We start from the raw sequence: 22,886 nt of genomic DNA, 5'->3' as shown, positions 1-22,886 counted from the left end.
CTATGTAGATCACCACTAGAGGGCATAGTTACTCCAAAAACAATGATACCCAATAATACATACATACCATTACAAAAAAGTTTGACAGCTGCGTTCCCATGACAGTGAGTAATAATAACACACGCAGAGCACCACCTAGCGGCGAGTGTGCGTCATTGAATAACGCGCCCTTATCTTTCGCTGAGAGAATGAACGGGCAGCTCCTCAGACGCTCTTGGGTTCAGCCCAGGTTAGGTGACATATAAGCGGAATTTAAAGAAGTGACCGACCGCAGTAAATGGATGCAACTTAGGCCGATTAGCTGTTCTTTCTATATGAAGTTCAGAACAGACGTCCAGTGTCTGAAGTCTAGCCTACTGTCCGGTGCCATGTGGACATATTACAGAAATGGAGTTATACCGAAAAGAAATAAGCAGAAATCGGTAAGATTGTAGCCTATTTTCAATTCAATATATTTTATAGTTCTACAGACAGTGTATTTATCATTAAGAAGTTTTCTCTTAAATGTGTTGTAAATGAGTAGGCCTAGTGCAATATTGTAAAACGGATGATTAATTTGTTTGTTTGATAGCTAAACTTTTGATTTAAAAGCATTACAAGTGCATGATCAGGTTACTTATTAAAATAAATAGACGCAGACACAGTCAACTCTCATAATCATATAACAAGTAGGCCTATACTCTCATATAATAAGCATGTGTTACAACTGAACAGGAAAATGAAGTTGTCAACCTTCCTCCAATTTCCAACGGGAAGTCAGCAATCCTGGTAAGCTTTTTCACTGGTTAATGTTTGTACTTTTTTTAATTTAATTTTTTTATTAATTAACAAATCCCCTGCAGTTGTGACAGTTTTCGTCTTCCGCAGTTGAAGGCTTTGCATCAGCTGTAACACAATCTGTTAATTTAGGGTTGCTAATTCGGCTTCTTGTGTTACTTGGGGAAGCCAAACATTCGAGCTGTTTGTGTAGCACACTTTGTTGCTCCCTCATTTAAGATGCATGACTTGTTCAGGATCCCCACACCAAAGGCCAAACCACAGCCCGGAGACTACAGGAGCTGTTCTTCTCCCAGGATCTGAGGGATCATCACGGGTCCCGACACAGAACCGTCAGGAAGAAGGCAAATGTGGAACTGCAGATTTAATTCTACTCAAAATACATCCTATATTTGTATGTTGTAAGATTTATGTGCTAATGATTCTCTTTAATATGTAATGGAAAAACTGTTTGGGCGACCAGGTTGTTCCATTATCCAGAGTGAGTGTGGAAACAGAGCTGGAAATCACAGCACACCTTAAAGTAAGTCTGAAAAATTAATGAACGTTTCAGAAACTACTTCCAAGTTGAGAAAAGTATGTTTTAAGGAAAACATCCAGTAAAAAAAAAAAAATATATATATATATATATACATATATATAAACACATGTTTCAGACAGGAAGGCGAACACAGACAAGTTAATAACACTCAAAGTTTAATCACAATATCTCAGACAGGCGATAACAAACACAACTACACATAACGGTGATCGGACAGGGAACGAAGGCAAGGGCACAACTTAAAGGTCCCATATTGTCAAAACTGAAATTTCCTGGACTTTTTCATAATAACAGAGGTCTAGGGTCTATGAAACTACCATATAAGTTTCAAAACAGTCGATCCACTGACAAATGCACACAGCCTGCATAAAGTAGCTGTTGTGACTTCCTTATATTTGTGATGTCAGAACTACTCAGTCACCAATAAGGGTCACTCAGAAAACAACAGGCCAATCAGAAGAGAGGCTCTTGAATATTAAGTAGACAGGCCAAAATCGACCTGTTCTTGGCAGAGCTCCTGAGAAAGGTGCTGTAAAAATATATTGACATGGTTTTTGGTACTTATACCGCAAATATATATTCTTAAGGACATCAAAACCTAAAATAAAACTTCAGAAAGCTGTACAATATGGGACCTTTAAGTAACAAATGAACTGGTTCAAATGAACTAATAATGACGGTGACCATGGTAATAAAGGAGTGGCGGGAAAACTGAACAAAGGAAAACATGTGACTAATGAAAACAAACTGAACATAATAGTGACAATATATATATATATATATATGAATGAACATTCCATTTTATAATTCTTAAGACATGGGAATGTAACCAGTAACATTTAAAAATCGTTAGACAAACTAAAACATTTCAGAAAAAAGTTCCATGAACAATATATAAATAACGATTTTATGCTAATATTTGTGTACATAATTAAAGACTAGATCACTTTTAACGAACATTCTGTTAATGTTACTGGAATAACGTTTATTCACAACTTTAAAAAAACCTTGCCAGCAGTGTTGGGGGGTTCAGATTACTTGTAACCCATTATTTTACAACAAAATATCTAAGTTACTTTTTCAAATAAGTAAGGAAGTAATGACTATTCAATTTAAAATGCTTAGGATTTTCAAACTTAAACTGTGTTTATTGCTATTTAATTTTTTTAATAACCCAAAGGCCAAAAAGCTACTTAAGATTTCTTTTTCAAAGGATCATCTGAGTTTGAAAAATTACAACAAAAGAAAACCTAAACAATGACAATAATTTGTTAAATAATGATTAAGTTTTGGGTAATTTCTTTGTCCAGTACCGTTTGCATCAGCGTCACTCAAAGGGAATCACTCAGGATTCCTCTCTTGAGGAGAAAGGAGCTGTAGTGTTTCAGAAAACAAAAACAGTTTTCTTCAAGGTTAGTATGTGTTAATGTTTTAAGCATTTATTATAAGCACAGAGTTTTATGTAAGCATGATGTGGATGTGATATTATATAGACATTTATTCATTACTCTTTTTGGGGGGGGGTTAAAGAACCAGGTTTCATCGAACAGTCCTCCTCATGTCCTCTTGCAGAGTCTTGTGCCACTAGAGGAGAAAGAGAAGGAAGAAAAAGAGGATAAGGAGGAAGAAGAAAAGAAAGCGGGAGCAGTAATTGTTCAAAACGCATCTTCATGTACGGACGAGGCTCCGGATGGCCAGGGATCGCTGTCTGAGGGGCCGTTTAGAGCTGCTGATGTTCACGACAAACAAAGATTTGATGAAAGAGATCCAAAACTGCAACATCATTCTCCTCCAAACACTTCAAACGATGACATTATTTCATCGTTTCATATTAAACAGAGGAGATTCATGATCTATCTGTGTGGTGGATATAAAGGTATCAAATTACTTGGTGTCTTTCAAAAATACAGTAAAAACAGTAATATTGTGATTGTGAAATATTATTACAACTTTTTATTTTAATATATTTTAAAATTTAATATATTCCTGTGATAAAAGCTAAATGTTCAGCATCATTACTTCTTCAGTGTCACATGATCTTTCAGTAATCATTCTAATATGATGATTTGGTGCTTAAAAAAAAAAAATTCTTAAATTTTATGAATATAAAGTTTAGAAGAACAGAATTTATTTGAAATATAAATCTATATAAATTACATTCTAAATGTCTTTACTGTAACGTTTGACCAATTTGATAAATTCTAGTTGAATAAATTACAAATAAATTGAATTATAATTTAAATTAAATTAAAATTGAGCTGCACATAAACTATGTTGTGTGTGTAGATACCGTGCCAGAGCGCAGTGCACTGATGGAGAGTGTGTATCCTCGGCTGTATCTACACTGTAAGCAGAGAGGATATGATTTCAGGATGATAGACCTGCGTGCAGGACTCGGAGATCCGGTTTCGGACCATCATGATTTGGCAAAGATACACATGGAAACACTTAGGCGTTGTCAGGAGACTGAGGGGCCAAACTTTTTTGTAAGATTAATAGTTTATTTACATTCCAATAGAGTCTCATGGTGAAGAATTGAGTATTTGTTATCAGTATTTGAAGTCCTCCTGTAATCAATAATTGTATCCCTTAAAACTAATCTTTGATCACCAAAATTACATATTTAGATGTTTTTTCCTTGAAAAAAATTCTTCATGCCTTAAAATAGCTTGTTGGTAACTTTACACCCTTGCCTTATTTAGTATACTCAGTTCTATGAATATGCAAATGAGCCCCGCCTCCACTCACTCGCACCAGCTCAGAGATCCACTCGTTGACAATCACGCGTTGACATGATTGGTTACAAGGTAGTTTGATATGTCAGAAACACTAGCGATTTCAAAGCGCGTTTTTGAGATTGTCTTTGGTTTACTGCAGTTTTAAGGAGAAAATACTCAGCAATGGTGTTGACTTATGCATTTGTACATGGTTTGTCTTAAAGCATATTAAAAACACCAAATACCGCAGTCCGCCGGATCTAAGCCGTATCTGGATCTGATGAAGGACCTGTGCCTGGACACGACGACAACGCAGTCCTGAAGTGTCAACTAGTCTCTCTCCTGTGAAGACCTCCGTCCGTTCCCTTTACCTCAGTGCTGATAAAACGTTGTCAAAATAATTCCAGTTCACATGGCTACTCGGAAGCGATAAAAAATTCTGTATTATACATTTTTAAGGCCAGACAAGTAATTTGTTGAGGTCAATTTGTAAGGAAAGACTACACGCCTGCACACATATATATTCAAACACGCACATACCTATAGGCTAAACATGTAATACGCATATGCACGCCGTCAACGTTCTCACAGTTTCACGTTTTGGAAGTTTGCGCAGAGATAACTTATTTTTTCTCAAAAATTTTCAAGGCCTGCACCTTGGAACCTATTTCAAGGTTTTCGTTCTCGAGCCACCAGGCATTGTTGTTGTGCGACTGAGCTTTACGGGTTTTCTGTTAGAACGGTGTCGTGTTAGCAGCCCCTAAGTTAATAACTAATGATCTTTGCAACCGAAGTAAATCAATCAAAACTAACTTTAGCTGGACTATATTTATTCTAGAGCTGCTGTAAAGCAAAAACAATCTCTGTTACTTTAATTTCCTATTATCACTGTAAAGCTGCTTTGAAACAATCTTTATTGTTAAAAGAGCTATATAAATGAAGGTGACTTGACTTGACATAAACAACATTAAAAGCTTGATTTTCACCACAGGGGGACATTAAGTATTTTTCCTTGTCTTGTAGGTGTTTACTGGACAGAAGCATGAGATACGGTCACTGCCGAATACCATTCCCCAAGCAGATTTTGAAGCGATTTTAAAACTGGTAGAAAGAAGCAAGAAGAAGCTGTCCAGGAGACGGTCAGACATAGCTGTTGACTCACAATCCAGTATTGGCACTGGTGACAGTTGGAGTTTTGTTCTTGATAAGGAACTGATTTTGTCAGAGGAGACTTCCCAAAGTTCTGCTGTCATGAGTGAGAACTCTGTCTCCAGCTGTTCCATGTCAGATGGAGACGAGACACCGCTGGCCAGGAGCTGGATGGACTACGAACAGGATTCGACTCTCTTGCAGACGTGGTATAAACTGGATAAAAACACAGTTCCTGCTGTGTACCGCTTGCTTCCTGTCAGGTTAGTGTGTTCTTCAGTGACGTGATCCTGCATATCACCTTTATGTCAAAGTACCTTTTTTACTATAACTGTTGTATATTAGACTACTTGTAAAAGTAAACATGTTTTCATAATTTTCAGTTTCTTTTATTGAGCATGAACAGCACAAGTCACTTAGGATTATATAATCATTAATCAAATATACGAATCAGGAACTACGTGCCGAACAAGCTGAAAACAATGGCGTAATTGCTACTATCGTTACTGACCTTTCATGAGATGCAACTCTTTTTTTTTTTGGTTCCCGTGGCAGAGAACAGTGATGATAATAGACACAATACAACTTGTATTGATGCAGTTGTCATGTTTAGAGAGGACATATTATGCCCTTTTACAAAGACTTGATTTCGGGGTCTACTTGAATAGGTCTTTATATATAAATGTTCAAAAAGCGTATTATTTTTCACATATTTGACATTGTTGCAGCACCTCTCTTCCCAGTCTATTAGTATCGCTCTGTTTAGTTCCTTTCTCAATGAAGCCCCTCCTTCTGAAAAGCGCAATGTGCTCTGATTGGCCGGCTGGATCAGTGTGTTGTGATTGTTCAACCATTTCAAAGTCACACCCCTTACACCATAACCACGCGTTTCAACACACTACTAACGCAACCAGGCCCCGCCCCTTTATTTAGCGTATGCCTTGGGCGGAAATATTGTGACGTGTTCGTTCCCGGAAGAAAAATCAAGACTACAATGGAGGCGTTTCAGGGAGTTCAGAAACAGTGACTGATAAAGAGAAGAATTCCCACTGGAGTGCTTTGTAACTTTGCAGACTGTTTTCATGCTCAAACAGCAAAATTACACACTGAAGAAACTTGAAAATGAAAAAAAAGGATAATAGGTGCTCTTTAACTGCCCCTCCCTCTTGCAGTGACATCTCTTCTCTGATGATGTGTTTACAAGCATGAGGGCGGGGAAACCTGTCACTCACATGAGATAGACCAATAGCAAACCATAACTATACAATCAATTCCCAATGGTCAAAATGAAATCCCGCCCTGTATTATTTATTGTTCGAGAAGACGTCTCACTTGGATATACGTCACAACAGGGAAGAAAAGACTAACTTCTGTTTAATGCTGACTGTAACTGTGCCCACTTGACCAGTGTTCCTCTCTGATTTCTCCCTAGAGCTAACTTTTTTCAGATGCCTTTGTTTTTCATCAAGATTTTTCCCTTTATTTTGTAATAGCACACATCACCCTGACTTCCTCAGCCGGGATGGGCATCGCAGGAAGCTGGGAAGGAAGGCATGGCGCTCTTCCTGTGTGAAACTGTGGAACGTGCTGTGGCGGTCTGGACCCGAGGCCATTGGAGAAGAAGCCGGCTGCCGCCTGCTTAGAACAGGTGTTTTGCACACATAGTGAAGTTGCATAGAAGTTTTGTGTCTATTACAGACGCAAATGAAACCTGCACTCGTCTTACTTGAATCAATCTTGAGAATTGATGTAAAGAAGCCTTATTGAAATCAAATGGTGCGTATGTTTCAGCGTTGGACTGGGAAGTGGAACAGGGTCTTGGAGGGAAACAGCCACCAGAGGAGTACAGTCACTGTTATAAGAGGATCATCACTGACCTTCTGTACAATCTGAAAAATGAATACGCATCACACTTTATAGACCTACACAAAGGAAGACCTGAAATCAACCAAACCTTACATCAAGCTCAGCAGCGCTTTATACGCAACATCCACCTCAAGGTCTGTCTCTAATCTATCACACTCACACTATTGTTCAAATGTTTGTTTGTTTGATTGTTTTTTTTTAAATTAATACTTTTACTCAGCTAGAATGCAGTAAAATGATCAAAAGTTACAGTAAATACTACAAAAGATTTCCATATCAAATAAATGCTGTTCTTTTAAACTTTCTATTTATCAAAGGATCCTGAAAAAAAAATACTTAAGCAACACAACTGTTTTCAACATTGATAATAATGGTAAATGTTTTTCTAGCATCAAATCAGCATATTACAATGATTTCTGAAGGATCATGTGACTGCTATTTATAATTGTAACAATTTTTCACAATATTACTGTTATTTGTTGTGTAGAAAGGTAAGACCCAAAAGCGAAATGCAAATAAAAGTGTCTTTAATTAAGAGAGTGTACACAGTCCAACGGAAAACTGTCTAGAGATAGCCTAAATAATAGAAAAGCAGCCGTAGATGCTGACGCTCCAATAACATAAAATTAGAAAGTCTCTCTTTCAAGTAGACAGCAGCAAACAGTCTGAGAACAGGATCCGGCGGGCTCTGCTCACTGATCCCTTAGAGAATGAGCGTTCTTATGGTTGGAGAGATGGACGCTCTGGCGTTCGTCGGCAGCATGCGGGCTGGACAGAGTGTAGAGCAAAGGTTAGAATAGAACAAATAGAGATTGAACTGAGCCAGGCTGGATGATGGATCGAACTCAGGCAAGACGGGACTCGGACAGGACAGAAACAGCAGGTCGGAAGATGCCACTAGCATGGGTAGAGTACGAAATAATCTGGCAAAGAAACAGGGAAAGGGAGAGCATGAAGTAGCACAAAAAATTAGAGGAGAGAGAGAACAGGTGTGAGAGAATGGGTGTGATGAGAGTGTAACTATAAACAGCTGAGGATGATTGTAGGTGCGTGAGGTAAAGTGTGTGTGTAACCAGAAGAGGGAGACAGAGAAGGATACCAGGCTCATGACAGCCACAAGTATATTTAGGGCTCCTGACACGACGTTTGTTTGCAGTTCTTTGAGTACGTGCACTTGAACGTCAGAGAGCCGACCTAACCCTTCTCCAGGTACGCTTACAACGCTGGATGAAAGCCTCTACTGACGGTAAATTAGAATCAGCATCCTGAGAGGAGAACAAAGGAGGCTGATACCCTAAGCAGCAGTGGAACGGGGACAGGCCGGTAGCGGAAGTTGGCAGAGAATTATGGGCATATTCGGCCCAGGGCAGTTGCTCAGCCCAAGTTGAGGTGTTGCGAAAGGCTAAACTACGTAGGAGACGACCGACGATCTGGTTGGTGCGCTCAGCCTGACCGTTAGTCTGGGCCAGACGAGAGGCCAAAACCAGATGAGAGGCTTACGGACGCACCGATTAAACGACAAAACTCCCTCCAGAACTGTGATGTGAATTGAGATCCCCTATCCGAAACGACGTCTGAAGGGAGACCGTGAATCTTGAAAACGTGAGTGACCATAACTTGAGCCGTTTCTTTTGCGGAGGGAAGTTTCGCGAGAGGAATAAAGTGTGCGGCTTTAGAAAATCGATCCACGACGGTCAGGATGACGGTGTTACCGGCCGACGAAGGGAGACCCGTTATAAAGTCTAGAGCGACATGAGACCATGGACGAGACGGAATAGGAAGAGGTCTAAGAAGACCAGCCGGTGGGGAATTACTAGACTTAGTCTGTGCACAAACGGTGCACAAGGCAATAAAGCGTTGTGCATCCCGTTCGAGAGTGGGCCACCAAAATCGTTGACGAACGGTAGAGAGTGTGCCCCTAACGCCGGGGTGGACAGTCAATTTAGAGTACTGAGCCCACTGAAGTACCGCCATACGCGCAGTAACAGGTACAAAAAGTAGATTCCTAGGGACGTTACGTGGAGCGACGGAGCGGGACAGAGCGCGCTCAACTAGTCTCTCGATTCCCCAGATAGCCGCACCAATAACTCGACCTGGCGAAATATCACCTCGGGTGTCGAGGGTACGTCTGTGGAATCGAAGAGGCGAGAAAGAGAGTCGGGCTTTATGTTTTTAGAACCTGGACGGTAAGAAATCGTGAAATCAAAACGACCAAAAAACAGAGCCCAGCGAGCTTGACGAGTGTTTAGTCGCTTAGCGGAGCGGATGTATTCTAGATTTCTATGGTCAGTCCAGACAACAAACGGAACGGTGGACCCTTCTAACCACTGACGCCACTCTCCTAAAGCCAAACGGATGGCGAGTAGTTCCCGATATCCAACATCGTAGTTGCGTTCTGCAGGCGAGAGACGGTGTGAAAAAGGCACAAGGGTGAACCCTGTCGTCCGCAGGAAAGCGCTGGGAAAGGATGGCTCCGACGCCCACCTCAGAAGCGTCAACCTCGACTATTTATTGTCTAGTAACATCTGGTGTCACAAGAATAGGGGCGGAAGTAAATAGAGACTTTAAATGACTGAAAGCCTCTTGAGCAGACTCTGACCATTTAAAGCGCGACTTGACAGAAATGAGGGCTGTAAGGGGCGCAACTACTTGACTAAAGTTACGTATGAAACGGCGATAGAAATTTGCAAAGCCAAGAAAGCGCTGAACTCTAACACGAGAGTCAGGAACTGGCCAATCGGTGACCGCCTGAACTTTAGTGGGGTCCATACCAATGCCCTCTGCCATTATAACGGAACCGAGAAAGGTGACAGATCGTGCGTGAAAGCTCCATTTCTCTGCCTTAACAAAAAGACGATTCTCTAAAAGGCGCTGAAGGACTCGGCGTACGTGTTGTACGTGACTCTGGAGAGAGGAGGAGAAGATTAAAATGTCGTCAAGGTACACAAAGACGAAGACATTAAGCATATCTCTTAGGACGTCATTAATCAAAGCTTGGAAAACAGTGGGAGCGTTTACCAGCCCGAACGGAAGAACCCGATATTCAAAGTGACCTAACGGACTATTAAACGCAGTCTTCCACTCGTCTCCCTCTTTAATGCGAATAAGGTGGTACGCGTTGCGCAAATCCAATTTAGTGAAGACCCTTGCCCCCTGTAACAACTCAAAGGCAGATGACATTAGTGGCAAGGGATAGCGATTCTTGACGTTAATGTCATTAAGACCTCTATAGTCAATACAGGGGCGCAAAGAGCCGTCCTTCTTAACAAAGAAAAAACTTGCGCCAGCTGGAGAGGAGAAAGCGACTATTGTACCGGCGCGGAGGGACTCAGAAAGATATTTCTCTAACGCGTCGCGCTCGGGGGCAGACAAGGAAATAGGGCCTTCCGCGGGGTGGCGTGGTATTAGGAAGAAGATCAATACTGCAATCATAGGGACAGTGAAGAGGGAGAGAAGTGGCCCTGGAACGACTGAAGACCGCCCGCAAATCATGATACTCCTCCGGGACCCCAGTCAAATCACCCGGCTCCTCCTGAAACACAGAGACGGGGGAAACAGGAGGATTAGCAGACACTAAACATCCGACATGACAAGACAGGTTCCATGAGAGGATACTATTATTAGACCAATTAATGTGAGGGTTGTGTTTTTACTAGCCACGGGTCTCCTAGTACTACTGGGGAATAAGGGGCGTGAAAAACTAAAAAAGAAAGGGTCTCGTGGTGGTTGCCTGACACAGTGAGAGATAAGGGGATGGACCGCAGATGAACTTCAGGAAGGGAACTACCATCTAGGGCAAAAAGGGGAGTGGTCTCCTCACGTCTCTTCAAGGGAATACCTTGTTTAAGTGCCCAAGTCTCGTCAAGGAAGTTCCCTTCGGCACCAGAGTCTATCAAAGCGTTACAAGAAACTGAAGAACCAGACCAGTGCAGGGTTACAGGGATGATGGTGAATGACTTCGATGGAGAGATCAGAGAGGTAGCGCTCGCCAGTAATCCCTCCTCTACTGGCAAGCGTTGGCTTTTACTGGACAAGCAGATACATAATGGTTGGCCGCCCCGCAATACATGCACAGTCGATTGGTGACGCGGCGTTCCTCTTCCTTTGCAGAAAAGCGGAGACCACCAAGTTGCATAGGCTCTGGTTCAGAGTTGGTGGATAGAGGAGTGGAGATGGTTGAAACAGCTGGTTGAGAGAAGGAATCCGATCCTCTGGTACGACGGCGGAGGTCAAACCGCTTCTCTATATGAATGGCTAACTCGATGTGAGGATTAAGACGGGTGGGTAGTTCGCTGGCGATTACCTCATCCTTGACGTTTGCACTCAGCCCCTCTAAGAAACGTGCGACAAGAGCTGGCTCATTCCATCCACAGGTGGTTGACAGGGTGCGGAACTCAATGGAATAATCCACAACAGTCCGTCTTCCCTGGCGAAGAGATGAAAGAATGCGAGACGCCTCCTCTCCATGAGCAGAACGGTCAAAGACACGTATCATCTCTTCCTTGAATAAATCAAAACAGGTGGTGAAGTCTACCTCAGCCTCCCAAGCGGCGGTGCCCACTCACGACCGCGTCCGGTCAAGAGAGAGATGACGTAAGCCACCCGGGCTCGCTCCCTCGAATAAGTAGTCGGCTGCAGGGAGAAAAACCTCACACTGCGTGAGAAACGAGCGACACTGAGTGGGCTCACCGGCATAGCACGGGGGGTTGTTAATTCTGGGCTCCGGGACTTCCGACAGTCTTGGAGAAACAGGTGGATCCCTCCTGAGCTGGTGGACCTGTAGAGACAGATCGGTGAGTTTGGCTGACAGCGTCTGAACAGCGTGTCGTGCAGCGGTAATCTCCTCATCATGCTTGCCGAGCATAGCACCTTGCAGTTCAACAGCTGTGTGAATCGGGCTCGTGTTCGCTTGGTCCATGTCTGGCCAGATTATTCTGTTGTGTAGAAAGGTAAGACCCAAAAGCGAAATGCAAATAACAGTGTCTTTAATTAAGAGAGTGTATACAGTCCAATGGAAAACTGTCTAGAGATAGCCTAAATAACAGAAAAGCAGCCGTAGATGCTGATGCTCCAATAACATAAAATGAGAAAGTCTCTCTTTCAAGTAGACAGCGGCAAACAGTCTGAGAACAGGATCCGGCGGGCTCTGCTCACTGATCCCTTAGAGAATGAGCGTTCTTATGGTTGGAGAGATGGACGCTCTGGCGTTCGTCGGCAGTAGGCGGGCTGGACAGAGTGTAGAGCAAAGGTTAGAATAAAACAAATAGAGATTGACCTGAGCCAGGCTGGATGACGGATCGAACTCAGACAAGACGGGACAGGACAGAAACAGCAGGTCGGAAGATGCAACTAGCATGGGTAGAGTACGAAATAATCTGGCAAAGAAACAGGGAAAGGGAGAGCATGAAGTAGCACAAACAATTAGAGAGAGAGAACACATGTGAGAAAATGGGTGTGACGAGAGTGTAACTAGAAACAGCTGAGGATGATTGTAGGTGCGTGAGGTAAAGTGTGTGTGTAACCAGAAGAGGGAGACAGAGAAGGATACCAGGCTCATGAAATTATTACTGTATTTTTGATCAAATTAATGCAGCCTTGATGAGCACAAAAGACTTATTTTAAAAACATGGATTATTTATCTATCTATCTATCTATCTATCTATCTATCTATCTATATATCTATCTATCTATCTATCTGTTTGTCTGTCTCTCTATCTATAAATGTGTTCTATTACTGCATAATTACTCTGCCTTATATGTAAATCTGAATGCATAAAACATTGTTGTAGAAATGTAAGCATCTTGTATTTGTATTATTTTCAAGCTGCGGCACACTAATATCCACGAGACAAACGTCAGCTGGGGAAGGAAAGGTCTGAGTGCCAAACACAACAGATCTCATCAGTTCTATGTGGAAAGGCTCTGCTCACACTTCCAGCGCTCGGTCACTGCATCCCTCAACAGGCAAGACGTCCCTCTGTTCCTGTCATCTCACTTTACTTTATCACTGTCTGTCAAGTTGTTCTCAAAGTGTTGCTTCAGATTTATGCAGGTCCGTCAGGCTAAAGGCTCCTTCGACATGCAGAGGAAAGATGTTTCCAGACTGCGAGTTGAAGAAGAGATTCGGCGTCATGTCAGATTTGGGAAAACACTGTAAGTCACAGATTCTAACATGATTCAATTTAGTTTGAATTCTAACATGTATATTCTTTCTTTCTCCTTGTTAGAGCACAGGGCTATGTGTTCAGGCAGGACTTTCTGATGGAAGTGAAGCATGTGCTTCAAGCATCATCGTCCTCCCAGAATGCTGTGCTGTTACTGGGGGAATTGGGGTCTGGAAAGAGCACGACACTCGCCAAACTGGCACTGCTCATACCCACTTGGATACCTGGGTAGGCAAACATTGGGACTCTGATTTAAAAAAAAATAGTAAAAGTTTTAAAACATACACTACCACTCAAAAGTTTAAAGTGTTTGAAAAAAGTATTTTATGCTCACCATAGCTGCATTTATTAAATCAAAAATACAGTAAAGAGTAATATTTTTAAAATATTATTACAATTCAAAATAACGGTTTTCCATTTCAGTATATTTTAAAATGTAATTAATTTTTTTGATGGCAAAGCTAAATTTTCAGCATCATTACTCCAGTCTTCACTGTCACATGATCCTTCAGAAATCATTCTGATATGCTGATTTGATGCTCAGTAACCATTTCTTATTATGATGATATAGATTAAGGGATCTATATCATCAAAAAGGTCAATTATGTTATTATTTACTTATACTCATATCGTATCAAACCCGTAAGACTTTCGTTCATCTTCAAAACACACATGAAGATATTTTAATAAAATCTAAGAGATTTCTGTCCCTCCATTGACAGCTACGCAACTACCACTTTAACGCTTCAAAAAGTTAATAAAGAGATCGTAAAACTAATCCATATGAATCGAGCGGTTTAGTCCAAAATTCTGAAGAGGCTTGATCGCTTTATATGATGAACTCATTCAATTTAGGCTTTTATTCACATATAAACATTGATCAGCGAAACAGAACCTGCTTGATGTGCAAGAACAAACCTCATTGGTGAACGTGATGCGTAACACGAGAATAAACCTCATTGGTTCTCGCACATCAAGCAAACATGCATGAGCTTCCATTTACCACAACTGATGTGTGTTGATGAATGTTTAAATGAGAATAAAAACCTAAATTCAATTTGTTCATCATATAAAGCGATCGAGGCTCTTCATAAAATTTGGACTAAACACTTCAATTCATATGGATTCGTTTTATGATCTCTTTATGATCTTTTTGAAGCGTCAAAGTGGTAGTTGTGAAGCTGTCAATGGAGGGACAGAAATCTCTTAGATTTCATCAAAAATATCCTCATTTGCGTTATGAAGATGAACAATAGTCTTATTGGTTTGGAACGACATGAGGGTGAGTAAATAATGACAGAATGCAAATTTTTGGGTGAATTAACCCTTTAAAGGTCAAAACTGCTTAATCTGGATTATTTTGTTAACTCTTAGGGATGCCACAGTGCTGACATGCTTTGTGGGTCTGACATCTGAGAGCAGAAATGTGCGTCTGCTCCTCCAGACCCTGTGTCTGCAGTTAGCCAACATCTATCGCCTCAAAACAGAGATATCTGAGGTACAGAAAAACTTCAAAGATAAATCAAATATTCATAAGGTCTTTCACACCGTAATGGATACATGATATTATGAGATTGCTTATCTGTCTCACAGATAGTGTTGCACTATGAAATGCAGTCTATGTTTTTTTCCTTCCAGTCACTGTCAGAGTTGTCCAGTCAGCTGTGCTCATTGTTGGGCCTGGTGACAGAAGACCGGCCCTTGACCCTGGTGCTGGATGGTCTGGATAATCTGAGTGAGGAACATGAAGCTGACCTTTCCTGGCTTAGTAATATTCTACTGCCAAACGTCTTCACCGTCCTGTCTGCCGGCACACAGTCTAAATGTGCTCAGATTCTGCAGGTGAGCAGATGGGTCATAGAGGACTTACACTACCATTCAAAAGTTTGGGGTCGGTTAGATGTTTTTATTATACGGCTCTGTGGAATACTTGATTCTGATTGGTCAATCGCGCCATCAAGCTGTATGTTATTCACAGATAACAACCGCTGAAAAACAGATAACACAGGATCATCTGGGTTACTGAAGTCAGCAGCGCTATGCGCTTGCTAGTAAAGTTTTTTTCTTCATGGAAGTTATGCGTTTGGTGAGCTAATAAAATATTTCAACTCAGATCAATATTTTGTGCCTAATTATTTACTTATGTGGCAAGTAGCCGTTTAATAAGCGGAAAATGTACATCCAGCCGGTTGTTATATCAGAATAAACCCCTTCAGGCCTCCACTTCGCGTCGGGGTCCTCATCACCCTGTCAGGGGTTTATTCTGAGATAAAATCCAGCTGGATGTACATTATCCCTTACTTAAAGTGAAAATCAAGTTTAATGTTGTGTAAATGTCTATGATAATATAAAAATAACTACTTTTATTTTATTCAGACAGGTCATTAAAGCAAGGGGAATATCTACTCTGGACATTCACGGATCCTTAGCGAATAGGATAATCAAAGCGATGATTGTTTTTTGAGGGTGTACAGTTTGAATTTCTTTTCTATTTCTTTTCTCTGTCTCTTTCAGTCCCAGGTTAAGGTCACTGTCCTGTCCCTTCCTGCTCTTCACCGTGATGAGATCGCATCAGGACTGGTTTCCAGACTAGCTTCCGATTTTCGCCAACTAACTGAAAGCCAATGGAGCTTTTTATTCCAGTCCTGTCTATCCTGTCCATCCCCTCTCTACCTCAATTTAGCCTATGTTGAGACCAGGCGATGGAGTTCATTTACACCAAAAGAGAGTCTCAACATCCCTACGGATCCAAATCAACTTTTCGTCAGCATCCTTGTTAGTTTGGAGCGAGAACATGGGCCGTGTTTGGTGCGACGTTTGGTTTTGCTCGCATCACTGTCCTGTTCTGGCGTGACCGAGGAGGAACTTTTAGTGCTTTTGGGACGCGATGATCATGTCTCACGTGAGATGGCTGTTTTGCATCATCAGACACTTCCCGTTTCCGAATACTCCCCAGTGCCGTATGCGTTTGTGGCACGACTGCTGCACAATCTGAAGGATTACATCAGCGAAGTGGAAAGTCACGGCACGTGGGTGCTGCGCTGGACTCATACAGAGTTCGGCTACGTCGTCTTGCAGCGATACGCACCAACAGAAGACTCAATCAAAGCTGTCCATGCAGACTTTGCAGATTACTTTAATGGAAACGTCCCAAATAGCCAGGTTTTTCAGCCGCTAGCTTGGATCAGGAAGGAGAAGGGAAGGAGGTGCTATGAATTTAATTTGCGCAAACTCCACTGTTTGCCGTATCATTACATCCACTCGGGGCAAATAATTCCCTTACTCACGCGATGTCTGTTTAACTATGAGTTCCTGCTGCATAAACTGTGGGGTCTGTCCGTCTGTCATGTCGAGGAGGACCTTAAAGCTGCCGTCATACCAGATAAGTACGACGATATGATCACCAAACAAGTGTGTTTTGCAGGAATAGCTCTTTGACATTATTGGGATAGAACAGTCAATTGGTGCGTTCAAGTCATGTCGGAAAGATCGTGTTTGAACGCACATGAAGAGCAACACAAAGTGGTAAATACCAGTTGGAAGCTAGGGATTTTCAGCCCCAATGTTGATGAGTTGGGGCGTGTCAGAGAGAAACATGGTAGATTACCACAATACTTAAAAGTATTTAGCAGTGAAATGGTCAGGCTTTTTTATTTACAACACAATAAGCTAATGATATGCACAAAATATGATAGCGTTGTAATATAACAATATAATATGTAATGATAAAGTTTAAAGTGGCTTTGTAAATTAATTAATAATATAAAAAAGCAAAACACACATAATGCACATTTTTTGTTCTTTAGTTTCTAGAAGAATAGTTTAAAAAACCTTGCTGTATTTTTGTGTAGTTAATTAAGAGAAGGTACACCTCCATCTTACTCTGACGAAAATGTCTTGAACGCACCTCTCGTTGAAAACATTACTTCCCAACTTAAACTTTAACGCACCATAAAACCTTGAAATAAGGTGCAACTCACACATTATAGATATATACATATATATATATATATATATACTATATATATTCTGCCCTCTCTATATTGTATATAGAAGTCTTTTGCTCAGAAGTCTTAAAGCAACACTAAGTAAGATTTTTTACCTTAAAATACGGTTTCCAAAATCGTTTCAGTGGTTCATCAAGTCATGACATGGTGAAATGCACTTATGCCACAGCTTTGCGGTCCTTTATCTCATATATCCAGGGTATGTAAGATTGCCAGATCGGGTCGCGTTTCTGTAGTTCTAATGAGACATAAGAAAATTACTAATTTGACTTGCTTTACGGCAAGCGTTACAATTGCTACAATTGCTCGTTTGTGATGTCGCAATACATCATACTTCCATAAAATCATGCATCATACTCTACCTTGTCTGTGGCCATTGTTGATTCCAAAGCCGGTGCTGGAAAACAGAGAGCGTGCGCGTGTGCGTGTGACATAGGCTGCGGTAGGCTAAATTATTTACGACAGCAGTAATGGACAATTCCGCTTCCAACCTGTAGGGCGACCGCAGAGGAAAAGTTACTTGGTGTTGCTTTAAAAATAAAGAAATATTTAAAAATAATTAAATACATTTTAAAAATAGTTTTTGGATATTATGGGGATTAACAAGTGTCTAATTGTATATTTTGTAGTTTAAAAAATTGTATGTGTGTGTTACAGAGAGCTTCTGGACGTGAAGTTGTTGGAGCAGGTTTTGTGTCTTTCTCGTTCTGTGCTCTTGAATGATCCTTGCCAGCTGGCATCTCAACTCTTGGGCCGTTTGGAGCGGATCATTGCCCAAGATAAACCTGTTACTTCAGGTACACACAAAAACATACATATATATATATATATATATTTCATTTTTTTTTAATTGTAAAGTGTATATATATATATAAACACTTTACACTATATACAAGAGAACCTAAAACACCTGTATGTTTTAATGTCAAGGTAAAACTCATATCTCAGTGTATGTTGTTCCAGGTGACCCAAGACGATACTCTTTTCTGCATGATCTGTTAGCACAATGCAAGAGCTCTTCTCTGCCTGTTCTTGTGCCCTCGTACACCTGCCTGCTTCCTCCAGGGGGACTCGTACACACACTCCTTTCAGGTACCCAGATTCAATTTCTTCACAACTTCTGAAGGGCTCAGTTTCCCAACATCACCATTCAGGCAGTGATTTTGGTTTAATCTGTCCTGGCAAAATCTTGGAGTCGTGGGTTTCCTTGGGTATTTCCTAGGGGGTTTCAGAATGGTGGTTTGGGTTTTTTTGAGTAAGGTCTGTGGTTAACATTACTTGAAGAGACATAAATTACACAGTTATTCCAACTTAGTTATTGTGAATTTTTAGTTCACTGTATGCTTTTAAAATGGAAGTTGATAAGTTACCAAATACAGACTACAGTAGTTGTCCAGTGAATTACAGGTCGGTTGACAAGCACACAAACATTCTGGTATTGTAAACAAAAAGTGGGCAATAGTTTTGGCATAGAATAAACTAGCACAGACTAAAACTAATAAAAATCGTTTTCAATAACTGAAATAAAGTAACATAATTATTAGATAAAAAAATAGGTATCCTTGCCAACTTACTGACACAAGTTGAAGTACTAAAATTACTCATACTAAAACTGACATAATAATTAAAGCTAAATATAAATATAAAAAATAACAAAATTACTAAAACTTAATTCAGTTGAATAATTCAGATGAAAACTAAAAATGTAAAAATAAAAGCCAATTCAAAATATGAATAAATACTATAATAGTATACAGATAATAACATAACACTGCTCTACATATGGCATTATCTTTTAATAACAACAAAAAGAGTGTTATAAGGGGTGAAACCCTCTACAAATCTCATCTCAGATAACTGATTTACTTTTGTATCATGAGCATGAATATTTTTTTATTTTCCTTAATTTACTTCTTGCAATTCTTAAATACATTGATTGCTAATATGGATTTTATTTACACTCTTTCTGCATGCAGAAAAAGGAAGTGAGCTTTTGCGGTTTGACAAATGAATGATGTGTCACGTGGAATTAATCACACAGCTGTTGTAGTTCTTGTGTAGCAAGTTCAAGTTTGAGGTTTGACTGTGTGGAAAATAACTGTTGCAGAATGTATATGGAATGTATTAGCCACACCTTGGTAGATCATGTATCTGCGCGCGTACATACCCAGAAGCTACAGTTGCTTTGCAAACCAACTAGGCTTTATATCTCTAATAATAAAGTCTATCTTCTGGCATCAAAACCCCAGGACTTTGAGAGTGATTTTTCTCAGAGGCGACAGAAGCCACAACAACAAGTCTGTTGACGTAATTTCAACCACAGATGTCATTTTTAATTAATAAATCTAAAGCTGTCACTCTGAAAACCAATTGGAAACTCCAGAGGGGAACCAAATTGAGTGAACACCTCTATAACCTGCAGTGGTTTATGACCAAAACATAAAATCTAAAATAAGATTTTTTATCACATAATGACTGAACGAACTGTCCTTAACAACCCGACCCATATTGAACTAGGTCACATGAGTGTTGTGACAGCCCTGGCTCATGGTCAGCATCACGTGGTTTCCTGCTCCTCTGATGGACTGCTGAATCTGTGGCGTCTAGATGAGCAAACGAGGCCCGTTCGGTCCTTACCGAGGGCTCATGGACCTGCAGGCGACTGGGCTGCCGACTCGTTCATCCTCTGTCTAGACGACAGTGTGCTTGTGCTACAGATGGGCCACTGCCTGCAGGTGAGAGAGGTGGATTCTGGGAAGGTGCTGTACATGGAGAAGGAGTCTTTGGATGTTCCTGTAGTCACATCTGCCTGTGATGGGCGGTTGCTGGTGGTTTTTTATGATGGAAGTCATGTGGTTAAGGTGAGACTTCGGACAGGCCGTTCTTTTTATATGCTGTGGAAAAATAACCTGTTAAATTAACAGTAAAAAAAAACTTTTATAGAAGAAATTCATTCAATAATTTGTTATATTTAATAATTCGTTACATTTATATAGTGCTTTTCTAGGTAGCGCTTTACAAATGGAAGGGGGAATCTTCTCAAACACCACAATGTTTAAAATATAACAGAATGGCATATTTGTGTCTGTATATTTCCCAATATATAGCTGTATATTTTATTAAGAGATATAATGTTAATATACCAATAACGGCTTTTACTGCTGATTGGTCCGATCCACGTTCAACAGCGTTTCTCTGAAATAGCTTACTGCTCCTTTTCAATGTACTGATAACTACATGATGAATAACGAAATGAATCAAATTTCATTGTAAAGTGACCTGTACATAAAACATAGCCAATACTCAAACATAGACGGTTCACAGGGTCATACACACAAAGACGAAACGCCTTCAGTGTAACACACAACACTAACATGATGCAATGCACATTCATTAAAAAGCAGGAAATGTAACAAATTATGTGAAGAAGCAAAATGATTTATATAAAATATAAACGTGATGTCACGCAGGGACGTCTGGAAATGTCCTGCTGTTTTTCACTGTAAATCATAGTTATACATAGATTTAAAAAAATTATTTAAAAATGAATTTTACATATAATGTAATGTTGAACCATATACAGTTTTTTACTGTTATTATCAATCATGCAAACAGATTTCGATTCAGCTGTAAAGCAGCTCTAAAAAGATGATAGTGTCGGTTTTCAGCTGAAGTCAGTTCGGTGTTGATTCAGTTCAGATCAATAACTGTGTTCATCATAATGAAATGTGTTTAATTTTGATATAAGCAGCTCTACAGAAGACAATAGTGTTGATTAGATTCAGTTCAATAACAGTGTCGATGTCGCAAGATCCGTTGATTACGAAACAAAGTTGAATCAGCTATAAAGCAGTTGGCAAGGTAACATTTAACAATCATTGATATTATGAAAGCAAATGACCAGTTATCGTTTTGGATCTAACTTCCTCTCATTCTCTCTCTTTTACATAGGTGTTTGATCTTGTGGCGTCCTGTTCTCTGCTGTGTTGTGTGAACCTCGTCCTCGAGTTTGAGCCCATCCACAAAGACCAGTCCATCTTAGTCTCTCGTCACTCTGTTAAAGACTTTGTTCTCTTCGCCTACAGGTTATTAGTATATTACTGCACACATAAATGCATGCACGCTAAGGTTAATTAATCATCACAGTATTTTGTTCTTAAATAACAAAATGCGCTCTTACATAATACATATCCAATTTCCAGCCATGTGTGAAAACAATGCAGCTGTTCCAGGACTGATTTATATTGTCTGATCACACAATGTAATATTTAAGAGTCTGCTCGAGCGTATGTGTGTTTGCGTTACTGGTCAATGGTTTCATGTAACTTAAGCTATAAAAAAAAAACGTGTTAAGGCTTTCCCAGAAGCTGTTTATCTTTCTCATTTTTCATTACACGATTAAGAAACATGGATTATCCAGGAGAGATGATTGAAGGGAGTAATGAACCTTTGCTTCTAAGCTGGGAGCAACGCTGTTACACATGCTCGCAACTGCATTGACTAGTTATATGAATGACGATATGATCACCAAACAAGTGTGTTTTGCAGGAATAGTTGGTTGATATTATTGGGATAGAATAGTCAAATGGTGCATGTCATGTCGGAAAGATCGTATTTACGTGTTGAACGTACATGAACGGCACCACAAAGTGATACCAGTCAGTAGGAAGCTCGGAATATGACCAGACTTGTTTGTTATTAAAATAACAGTAGTTGTCAGAGCTATGGACACATGCGACATTCAAACGAGGAACAAAAGGTCCGAATATGTCCATTGTTGTGTCCCGCTCTCTTATCTTTCCCTCTCCATAATGATTCCATTTTTCCCCTCTACTGTCTGACAAAAAGTGTCTAAAAAGCTCCCAAACCAGCAGTAGCTATAGTATAAAGGAGTCATGTCATGAGGAATCAAATACTTTGTGATAAAAGTGTTCATTGTGCTGTGAAAAAATACCATCAAAACCCAAAACTTCCTCCCCAGTTCAAAACTGCCTATTATTGAAACTAAGCTGCAAAATGTCTTTTTCCTACTTCAGCAGCTTTCTGACCACAGATTTGATGAGTTCATTTAAACACACTGCCCACAGGAAAAATGCCAATATTTCTAAACACCAGAAGAAGTAATGGGGAGTGCTGGTTCCCACTGTACTGTATGTGCCTGTCCTCCTAAGGATCTCAATGTAAAGCAGTGGTCAAACTAGACATTATAGACACAAAATTTCTATGGACACTTCAACGGTATTAATATGACGTCACAGAATGTGGCGGCTTTTTTTAAATTTGCAATATGTAAGATTGACAGCTAGTGGTTGAAATTGGTACTGCAGTCCAAATTTTAAATATTGGAGAGAGTTGTTTCGAGTGCAATTGACAATGGAAGGCGATGAGACTTACTGCTTTAATATGCCTCAGGACATAGAGATTTTTAGATGGATGCCGAGGCTTTTTAGGTCGGGTAGAATGCGACCTCTGACCCAGTTTGTTCGCTGACTGACTTGGCTGCAATAGGCTGCGTTTTCCGCCAACTGGCAACCCGAGCTGTGGAAATACTGTTAGGTAAACTGGCAGTGGGTGAGATCACACAGACCAAAACAAAAGAGACATTCCGACACAGAGTGCATATTTCAAAGTAGAATAACTGGCTGTAGAAGTGTTTTTCAGAGAA

At 40.3% G+C, this 22,886-nt stretch overlaps 1 protein-coding gene across 2 annotated transcripts in view; it reads left to right on the top strand.

Moving 5' to 3' along the window:
• The first annotated feature begins 143 nt into the window (after window positions 1–143).
• Window positions 144–22,886, top strand: part of LOC143736948 (uncharacterized) — a 30,461-nt gene continuing 7,718 nt past the window's right edge. Inside the window, exons 1-20 of one of the 2 annotated variants that reach the window (XM_077227759.1) lie at window positions 144–422; window positions 715–768; window positions 1,014–1,121; window positions 1,241–1,300; window positions 2,629–2,730; window positions 2,849–3,194; window positions 3,605–3,804; window positions 5,059–5,447; window positions 6,678–6,832; window positions 6,976–7,184; window positions 12,875–13,014; window positions 13,093–13,203; window positions 13,278–13,442; window positions 14,589–14,712; window positions 14,853–15,056; window positions 15,729–16,600; window positions 17,879–18,018; window positions 18,185–18,313; window positions 19,739–20,082; window positions 21,173–21,306. In XM_077227759.1, the coding sequence (XP_077083874.1) occupies window positions 282–422; window positions 715–768; window positions 1,014–1,121; window positions 1,241–1,300; window positions 2,629–2,730; window positions 2,849–3,194; window positions 3,605–3,804; window positions 5,059–5,447; window positions 6,678–6,832; window positions 6,976–7,184; window positions 12,875–13,014; window positions 13,093–13,203; window positions 13,278–13,442; window positions 14,589–14,712; window positions 14,853–15,056; window positions 15,729–16,600; window positions 17,879–18,018; window positions 18,185–18,313; window positions 19,739–20,082; window positions 21,173–21,306 (4,127 nt within the window). In that variant the 5' untranslated portion in view covers window positions 144–281. The remainder of the gene's footprint in view (window positions 423–714; window positions 769–1,013; window positions 1,122–1,240; window positions 1,301–2,628; window positions 2,731–2,848; window positions 3,195–3,604; window positions 3,805–5,058; window positions 5,448–6,677; window positions 6,833–6,975; window positions 7,185–12,874; window positions 13,015–13,092; window positions 13,204–13,277; window positions 13,443–14,588; window positions 14,713–14,852; window positions 15,057–15,728; window positions 16,601–17,878; window positions 18,019–18,184; window positions 18,314–19,738; window positions 20,083–21,172; window positions 21,307–22,886) is intronic. The other variant, XM_077227758.1, reaches the window with a different exon arrangement.

Source organism: Siphateles boraxobius, unplaced genomic scaffold (genome assembly GCF_051911475.1).
Source record: "Siphateles boraxobius isolate OS27281-9 unplaced genomic scaffold, OSU_SipBor_1 130, whole genome shotgun sequence".
NCBI lineage: Eukaryota > Metazoa > Chordata > Actinopteri > Cypriniformes > Leuciscidae > Siphateles > Siphateles boraxobius.
This window is presented reverse-complemented; position numbering and strand designations above follow the sequence as displayed.